Source organism: Sinocyclocheilus rhinocerous, unplaced genomic scaffold, assembly GCF_001515625.1.
Source record: "Sinocyclocheilus rhinocerous isolate Xijiao unplaced genomic scaffold, SAMN03320098_v1.1 scaffold239, whole genome shotgun sequence".
NCBI lineage: Eukaryota > Metazoa > Chordata > Actinopteri > Cypriniformes > Cyprinidae > Sinocyclocheilus > Sinocyclocheilus rhinocerous.
Window position 1 is genome coordinate 429,867 of NW_015653198.1, and position 9,454 is coordinate 439,320.

At 37.5% G+C, this 9,454-nt stretch overlaps 1 protein-coding gene and 1 long non-coding RNA gene across 2 annotated transcripts; both read right to left on the bottom strand.

The window, feature by feature from the left end:
• Positions 1–1,957: 1,957 nt before the first annotated feature.
• LOC107715649 (uncharacterized) lies at positions 1,958–2,474 on the bottom strand. The gene is made up of 2 exons (XR_001637124.1): positions 2,389–2,474; positions 1,958–2,309 (listed from the first exon to the last, which is right to left on the bottom strand). It is a non-coding gene; the product is annotated as an uncharacterized LOC107715649 (long non-coding RNA).
• Positions 2,475–4,393: 1,919 nt separating this feature from the next.
• LOC107715626 (heat shock protein 75 kDa, mitochondrial-like) lies at positions 4,394–8,535 on the bottom strand. Its single transcript, XM_016521782.1, has 6 exons — positions 8,342–8,535; positions 7,790–7,963; positions 7,222–7,304; positions 5,590–5,792; positions 4,741–4,888; positions 4,394–4,660 (listed from the first exon to the last, which is right to left on the bottom strand). The coding sequence occupies exons 1-6, from the start codon at positions 8,442–8,444 to the stop codon at positions 4,394–4,396; spliced, it is 978 nt and encodes a 325-aa protein (XP_016377268.1). The 5' UTR covers positions 8,445–8,535.
• Between the last annotated feature and the right edge of the window lie 919 nt (positions 8,536–9,454).

Consider the following 9,454-nt stretch of genomic DNA (forward strand, 5'->3'; position numbering starts at 1 on the left):
TGAACACATACTTTATAAAACGATCATGTTGGTGTTTTCATTTGAAATTTTACTATTTAATATAAAACATATTACAGTGCATGTGGCATACCATACCAGGACTCCAGACTGCGACCAATGGTCGCATTTTGCTACCATTTTTTCTGCCGGTGCGTCTAATTTTTGTGAGCAGTCGCACTGGCGCGACCACCGCGTTGTCCAACTCATAAGCGCTGCCATTTCTATTGCATTTGAGAAACATCAAACGGCAATCGAAATGAAAGCGAAACTAAACCGCGCTACGTTTCAGCTGCGCAGCGCGAATTGTTTATCAGCTCAGACCGCGACGCAAACAAACGAGCTCAGAACAGCTTTACTCGGGAGCCAAAGTTTATTTCGCGACACTGTTACTGCACAGATGCAACAGTGCTACGAGATCTAGTGAGAAGCGCTTGAATTTGCTGCACAATGATAAGGTTGCTGCGAGATCTAGTGAGGATCATTCAAATTCTGCACAGAATTCTCTGTTATAAACAGCGCTGACATACGTCAGGAAACCAGAAGTGGTAAGGCTAACTGTTACCATGGTGTTGTGGTAGAAATAATCGAATGCATTTCAGGGTTTGTACAACCTTTTGAGAGAGAAATTCAAGAACTTTTCAATGACTTTCAAGCATTTCACACAACTATTTCCAGCACCTTAAAGCTCTAAAATGATCCAGTTTGAATGTTATATTTAATGGGATGAACAAAATATAGTTTGTGGTAAACAAACACTTATGTAAAATTAAAAAAATACATCAAATCACAATTATAACCAGTAGACAGCCTTAGTGCTTTACTGTCAAATCTGTATAAACAATAAACAAAAGAAAAATAAACAAGAAATGAACATGAAATATTTTTAGTAACTGCACTTATTAATGCAAAACAATAGCAATTTTATGATTAAATGATCTTTACTTATGTTTGAATGCCCCCACACACCACTCCCAGCGCTACCAAATCTGCTCCTGGCGCCACCATCTGTAGAACTTAGTGGCGCTGGTATTTTAAATATTTTTAATGTCCTTTAATGTTATCCATCTTTTTTTTTTTAAAGTATCGGTTCAGGCACCGGTACCATTTTAAAATTATCGATTTGGCACCGGTATCGTAAAAAACCAATCGATACCCAAACCTAGTTCCCATAGCGATGACGTCATCGCAGCATTGAAGTGAACCTATGAAAGGGAACATCTCGGTTACGTATGTAACCTTGGTTTCCTGAATAGGGAACGAGATGCTGCGATGCTGGCCGTTCCGTACCTTCGATAGCGCTTTCTTCGTCATGTGTAAAATCTGATGAAATTCACATGATGAATATATGAGCATACGTGATGAATATATGAGCATACGTATGCTCGGGGCGGTGCTAAGCGCTATTGGCCAATGAATTGGCGTGATGGTATAAGGGCTTCAGACATTCGTCACACCGGAGGTGTTCCCAACCAAGGTTATATACGTAACCGAGATGTTTTCATTCGAGTTTATGAAATTGTGGATTTTTTGTTCAGACATTAAGCAAGCACAGGAACAGATAGTTATGGTTTATCTATTCACTTTTGTTTTATTTTCATCTAACTTTAATTTACACATGAAAAAAGCTGTTAATTTACAGAACAAAAAGACTGAAATGTGAATTATTTTAGGGCAAGAAAGACAAGAAAAAAGTACAAGTAATATTAATATTCAACAGACAATGTTTCACTTGTATATTTATCTTGCTATGGCAATTTATCTTGCATCTTTCCAGATAAACTGTTTTTTTTTATTTTTATTGTGAATGTACTGAGTCTGCCCTTTTTATCATTCTATTTATTATGCTTGTACAACCTTGGTTGTATAAATGTGCTTTAAAAATAAATAAACTAAACTAACTAAACTAAACTAAATTAAATTCAGAAATGCAGCTATGGCAGCACAAACTGCTGAATTCTTTTTTTTCTCCAATCTGACAACCGTTGGATGGACAGACAAATCTCAATCGTATCAGCTTAAAACACGACTCCCACTAAAACGACAATGTCACACCTGCACAAAGATTCTCAAGTCTTCATATAAACAACGTTTGTTTGTGTTTAGTGTGCGATGATGACCTCCGATGCACGGGACGCCCCCTTTGTGCATCCATGCATGGCTCTAATAAAGGCAAAACAAGTCCGTCAGGCTGAACTCCAGCACAGGTGTCAGTGCTTCTCCAGAGCTCGAGTGAGGAGCTGATTCAGCCGCGAGATCATCGGACGAGGGTCTTCGTTCAGACCAGCGGTGATCATGGCGTTGTCATATATCTGGTATGTAAAAATGGCATGTAGTTTTTAATTAGAGATAGGATTGAGATGAGAGAGTGGGGGGAAACGGTTTCTTTACCTGCTCGAGGAGAAGCTGTGCCAGCTCAGGGTTTGAGTCCTTCAGTGCATGAAGCTTCTTGATCAGATCATGTCTGCAAACAAACGCTTGATGTTAGAGAAACCACAGCATTTCTACATGTTATGCAAGTACTAAATGCTTCATGCTTTAGTTCAAACAGCTGATAAAAACATCACAATAACCCATATGTAATCCATAATACATGTTTGTAAGAAACAAATCCATCATTAAGATGTTTTAACTTTAAATAGTTGTTTCCAGCTAAAATACAAGTCCTCTATTCATAACATTGCCTTCTCCAGTGAAAAAGTCACGGAGAGAAATATGCACAGATCAAGCACCGTTTACAAGTGAAAAGAGTCGAAAACAGCTCTAAACAAATATTTCAGTGGATTCTGATGTGAGAGGACAACAGGAGATTGACTAATTCACTGGAGGAAGCATTATTACGGATTTTGGACTTGTATTTTGGCCAGAAGCAACAGTTTAAAGTTAATAACTTCTTATTGATGGATTATGAAAAACAAATGTAAATTTGTTTTCATTTGTATGCATATATACATATTATTTGCATATATTACATATAATATACATACAATTAAAATTAATGTTAATGCACATAACTGCATTTTGGATTAATTTAAAATAATGCATATTTGAGACTGTTAAACAGTGTAACAGCCTAATTAAAGTTAAAATTATGTGTAATGTGTATAGTGTTGAATACTAAATAAATTAAAACTAATTTTATTTTGTTAAATGTAGCAGGCTAATTAAAAATGTAAAATATAATGCAATTAATTATCTAAACACTTTATATTTTCATAGTATGTACATGCAATTTTTAAAATATAGTTGCTTTTTGACTGATGTTTACTAAAAGTTACACAATCTTTGCTACACAATCAGTATAGTTTTTTGATGTGAGTAGAAGCAAATGAATGAGAAAGTAATTTAGTGTGCTTAACTGTAAATGTTTAACCAATTAAATATAGGACCAAACAAGTATTGTTTTATAAATATTGAAATATAAATACAGAATGATTAATAGAATAAATCAATAATAAATAAGCATTAAATAAAAATAAATAAATATTTAAATTAGACTTTGTTCTTTAGAAAGTTAAAAGGTTAGAGATTAAAAACCATGCTTTTTTAAAACAATGTTATTAATTTAATATATACTGTTATATTAATTAGGAAGAGTGACTCTGTCTTAATAAAAGGTAATAGGTTTTAATATTAAGTGAGCTCTCCATTTTTTTTACCCTGTGGTGTAAAAGAACAGACAGACATTAAATTAAAAAAACATGTTTTTATGTTATTATTCAATATATATTAACATATTATTAAAGGTCCCATGACATGCTGCTTTTGGATGCTTTTATATAGGCCTAAGTGGTCCCTAGTACTGTATCTGAAGTCTCTTTCCCGAAATTCAGCCTTGGTACAGAATTTCAGCCACTACGAGCCAGTCCCACAATGAGCTTTCCTAGCCACTGGGGGACCATAGGCAGGCTAGGGGAACTCATATTAATGTTAAAAAACCTCATAAAGTGAAATTTTCATGCCATGGGACCTTTAAAAGTTTAATAAAATTATATTATTAAATGTAGATTTTTATATTATGATGTACATGTAGTGGTTTAAACATTTACAATTATGCACCATTTGAATCTACTTTCTTAAGATGAAAAAAATTGAGACCTTGGGAAAACAACTTTTTATCATTTTTTGTCATGTGACCACAACAAAATAGATTAAATTATTTAATTAATGCATCTTTAGCCTTCCATTAGCTGCTGACCAATACTTTTGGCCATTCTGAGATAAACAGCAGCGTTGGCGCCCCCTTGTGTTCATCTCAGGATCTGTCGACAGCCTTGTCAATGGATAATGCACAGTTTATGCTTTCAAAATAGAAGTCAACTGAGTACATTTTTAATTGCAAATTAATTAGCACTTGTTTCCAGCAAATCTGCAATGCATTGCATCAGCCTTCGGATCAACTTGTAGATTCATCACCCATTTTCTCTCGAGTATGACAGAGAATATTAACTGTGTACCTGATTGTCTCTAGTCTCACCTCCATATCTTTCTGTTTCATGGCCTCAAAGTACGGCGAGTGCTCGGCCAGGTGGCGATTCGGCGCGCACAGATAGTAAATGTTCCTCGTTCCCGCCTTCATCCGAGAGGCGTACTCCATCAGGCTGGTCTGCTGTCCCGCAGGAAGCGCAGACGACTCGAAACGCAACAGCTTAGCGATGTCTTCCTGTTACGACATAATCAGCTGTTTAAACACAATCAGAGAGAATCAGGTGGATTAAAAAGGCTAAACGAGTCATCTTGCACCTTGACGCTCTGCTCCGCTGTGGTGACGATGCCCTCGCGCATAAACAGCCCGTAGTCATCAAAGAAGCGAGCGTATTTCTCCGGATCCTTCTTGCTCTGGTCCAACAGGAACCGAATGACCCGCTGCTGTAAAACATCCCGCAGTTTCCTGAAAGAAAACAGTCATTTAAATTTAATGTATTAAAACTTATTGTAATGTAAGTTTGAATGCATATAATTGCATATAAGTTAAAAATGTACAAATTAGTGCTTTGAATGCATATTTCAGTTGTTATTTTGTAGTAAAATGACATTATATATTATGTTTAATAGATAATATTTTATAAAAAGAATGTAAATAATGTAAGTCACAGTGGTTTAGCTGCTTTAACGAATAAGACCGTAAGCTCATGATATGTGGGCAAGAAAAATGCCCCTGCACAACTGAAATAAATGCAATGATTTTAGATCTGCTCCCGTTGCAGATTGATTCTATTGCAGATCACGTTGATTTAAGACTACAATGGCCACTCAGAGGCATTTAGATTAGTCACGTCTGAAGAAATCATCTGAGTTTTGTTCACTGTTGTTAAGTGTTAAAGGTTCAAAACACTGTTTGTTGTTACAAGATGAAAAAAAAAACATGCAATAGAAAGATATGTAGATGGTTGATTGTTTGCATGACTAAAAAGTGTGAGACAGAAAACAGCTTTGGAATTATGCAAACTATCAATAGAAAACCTGTTCTTTATCTTCTTTCCTAAGAACGCAATTGGTCTCAAGACTATTTAAATAAAGTGATGTGTAACGGAATATGACATATCTTGAAAAAAAAGTATCAATAACAGCTGTTTAATCTGATTCTAATGCTTGATTCTGTTCTCGAGCCCCTCACAGAGCCGTGATGGAGGGGTTGTATGGGCTGAAGGTACCTGGATGGTGAAGGTGCCTGTGGCTGCATCTGTCTGCAGGTGGATCTCCATGGGTGCCGTTTCTCCTCCTGCTGTGATCATCTTGTGCCGCAGTTTCTCCAGAGCATCACTGCCGTTTGAGATCAGCTCTCTGATGAACACCTAACACAGCAGGTGTGTGTCAGAACATAATTGAGTCTATTAGATGAAGTTGCAGTCTGATTCATGTATTTATATGATTTTTCTTCTGTTCATGCATATATTATTATAATTTATATAGATATTTCTCGGATAGGTTTCTAGTTGTAAATCAAAATCCAATCCTTGAAATTAAATGCTATATTTATTAGTGCAAAAACTTCTCCAATGAGAGACAAATGATGATATTTAGCCATATCAAGCTGATTAAATATGTAATTATTTTATTCGTTTTTGATCAAATAAATCTACAGGGTGGCCAATATATTGCAGATGTATACATAATACAACTTTATGATGACAAATCGGATGAAATCAAATAATCAGCCTGAAAAATTTATTGGTTAATCACAACACAGTCTTGAATGCTTAAAGGTGGGGTATGTATTTTTTCAAAAACGCTTTAGAAAACTGATTCGGGCCGAGTACCAAAACAAACGTGTAGCCAATCAGCAGTAAGGGGCGTGTCTACTCATGATGTGGAGGAGAGAGCGTTCCGCGGCACAATACGCAACGCGTAAAAAGACAGTATAAGGGCGTGTTCACACTTGGCGTCTTATTTGGCAAGAAAAAGTCGACAAGAGCGCTTTTTTATTAAAATAAAAAGCTGGTAGCGTTTTGGTTACAAATAGCAGCCGAGGGCGTCTTTTGTTGCTATAACAACAGCTGCAACAGTAGCCTAGCGCTATATGCTGCAGAAATGTCGAGAAAGAGTAAAAAGTTGTCTCTTTCGTTGCCTTTTGAAGTTAACGGGGAGGAGAATGTCGGTTCACAACGATGTTTGTGGGTGCGCGACATTATACGGGGAAGGAAACAGTATGGTGCTTACAACAATTTAGTCCAGGAGCTCCGGTTGAATGATGCACGGTTTGTGGCATATTTTAGACTAAGTTAGATACAGTTTTGTGCTCATATCATACAACTCCTTGTGCTCCGAAACTAGTACGAACTAATCTACCGGCTATCTTCTCCATTTTTCTTGTTGTTTTTGTTGTTATGGAAACGACTCGCCACTCGCTTGTCATTGGTCAGCTGTCAAAAAGGCGCTTGACGTAGGGTGTTTTTTCAGAAAAGTTTAGCTTTTTTTCAACTTGAAAAGACGCTCTGAGTTGCAGAAAAAGACACCGGCGGTGGCGTTTTAAAAAGCGCTCAGGACTTTTTTGAAAACACTGTTTACTCCATATGATTATAATGTAAAACAGACGCTGGCAGCTTCAAAAAAGACGCCAAGTGTGAACATAACCTAAGTCATTATAATCCGTAATTATGTCCCCACTGGTGATTTTTGTGATTTGAAATATCAACATTGGCTACCAGAAATCACTTACCCCACCTTTAAAGAGAATTGATCAAACAGGACCGCATTGCATCTGTTTTTTGTTTAATTTATCACCTCTTTCTCAGAATACAGCGATCTGGCCACAATATCCAGCAGTTTCTTCGTCTCTGCTTGAAACTCGTGTTTGGAGTAGGATCCTTATTTGAACAAAGAAACAAAAGTTTAAACATTCTTATAATTTCCATATGCTACGGTATGTGGAGTATGGAACTATAATTTAACTATATTACTATAATTAAAATTTCTGAATCTTTACCATTCAAATGTTTGGGATCGTAAGATTTTTAAAATGTTTTTTTTTTTTTTTAAGTAAGTCTCTTATGTTCACCAAGGCTGCATTTTTTAAATAAAGCAGTAAAAAAACGGTATTATTCTGCAATATAATTACAATTTAAAATAACTGTTTTCTATTGTAACAGGCCTATATGTTTAAATGCAATTTATTCCTGTGATGCAAAGCTGAATTCTCATCATTACTCCAGTGTCACAAGATCCTTCATAAAACAGTTGTGCTGTTCTTTACTGTCACTTTTGATCAATGTAATGCATTGTTGCTGAATAGAAGTATTAATTTCTAACCAAATAAATAAATAAATCTGTCTGACCCCAAACTTTGGTTTACCTTGAACGTTCTCGGTGTCACTGATGATTGTGTGGAGCGTCTCCTCCTCTGTGCTCTCAGCCTGTTGTGTGCTGTATCTGCGATGAGCCACACTGACCCCAGCAGCACAGCTGGAGCTCCAGAGTCTGGCAGCTCTGGTGTGAGGAAGGTGCTGTCTGACATTAGTGTCAACTGCTGAAGAAAAAGAGAGAGTCAGAATCAAACCGCACTGATGTTTTATTAACAATATAGAGGGGTTTGGATTTGATAATTGCTACTGTCAGTCTATGCTCAATAGTTTTTACATCTGCATACGCAGGTAAATATGGAGATTATTTACAGAAATCGATAACATTACTGAACATGTCCAACTGAGCAATATAGACTTATTCAGTACAAAACTTGTTTATTTTGTCAATGAGACAAATACACTTTTTTTTTTTAAAGGAATAGCCTGTGTTTGTTTGATCAGAATCATTCGTCCCCTTTTATAATATTTCATCACGCTGCTGTTCTGATTCACTGATCATTTTATTTAACGGCTAATCCATGATAAACAAATGAAACATGTACCTCCAGTGAAAGTCGCGACCCCTCTGCTGGATGATAACAGCCTGACATGAGCCCTCTGAGAGACATTCAGAGAGTATTTGAGTAAACTTAATGATCGGATCATTTCTGCTTCTGCTGTAGTTTGACCTATAGAAGACTGGAAACTACGGCGTGACAGGCGTACGGTGAGTGAAAGGACCCTGTTGACGCTCACTGATGACGTCTGCGTGTAGTTCGATACATGCCTGTGTAAAATGTTTTAATGCAATTTCTCGAGCGGCTTTTGGAGAAAAAAAGTTTATTTTGACCCCTTTAAACGCCATTGGTCTTTAAATAAAGTGATGTGTAACGGAATATGTCATAGCCTGAAAAAAGTAGCTTTTACAGCTGTTTAATCTGATTCTAATGCATGATTCTGTTCTTGAGCCCCTCACAGATTCCTGATGGTGTTGTATGGGTTGAATGTACCTGGATGGTGAAGGTGCCTTTGGCAGCATCTGTCTGCAGGTATTATTGGAAATAACTACATATTATTGGCAAAATATTTTATGCATAAATGTAGATTGCTTAAACTAGGGTGACCAGACGTCCCGTTTTCCGGGGACAGTCCTGGTTTTTGGTTTCCTGTAACCTACTGGAGCTGTCGCCGGAAATGTCCCCGTTTTACTGCAAGCTCAAAACAACCCACAAATACACTGTAAAAGCCGGGACCAATTTAGCCAGCTGGCTACCGCATGATTGTGATTATTTTCACCAGCAGAGGGCGCTGCGAGCTACTGATTACTTGGTCGCGCGTCGCTACTGTAGGCATGAAAGCTGTGTCCCAAAGTTAAGTACACACTCTTCGAAGGGCACGGACTTAGAAGGCCACGCCTCCGAAGTGCATGAAGGACGCTCCGCCTCAGCAGGATTGCTCTGTCGCATAGCGACGGTGCGAGAGGAAAGCTGCCATCCTGCCAGGATAGGTGGAGCCAGAATTGCTTGAATTTACTTCATAATGGTAAGTCGGGGAAGTCGTGGCCTAATGGTTAGAGAGTCGGACTCGTAACCCAAAGGTAGCGGGTTCGAGTCTCGTACCGGCAGGGATTGTAGGTGGGGGGAGTGAATGTACAGCGCTTTCTCCCACCTTCAATA

Excerpts from the sequence above, each read along its gene's own strand:
- LOC107715626 (XM_016521782.1), bottom strand. The coding sequence starts at position 8,444 with ATGATCCGATCATTAAGTTTACTCAAATACTCTCTGAATGTCTCTCAG. Across the intron at positions 7,964-8,341 it reads GGTCGCGACTTTCACTGGAG|CAGTTGACACTAATGTCAGA; the intron begins GTACATGTTTCA and ends CTTTTTCTTCAG. Across the intron at positions 4,661-4,740 it reads CAGCGGAGCAGAGCGTCAAG|GAAGACATCGCTAAGCTGTT; the intron begins GTGCAAGATGAC and ends ATGTCGTAACAG.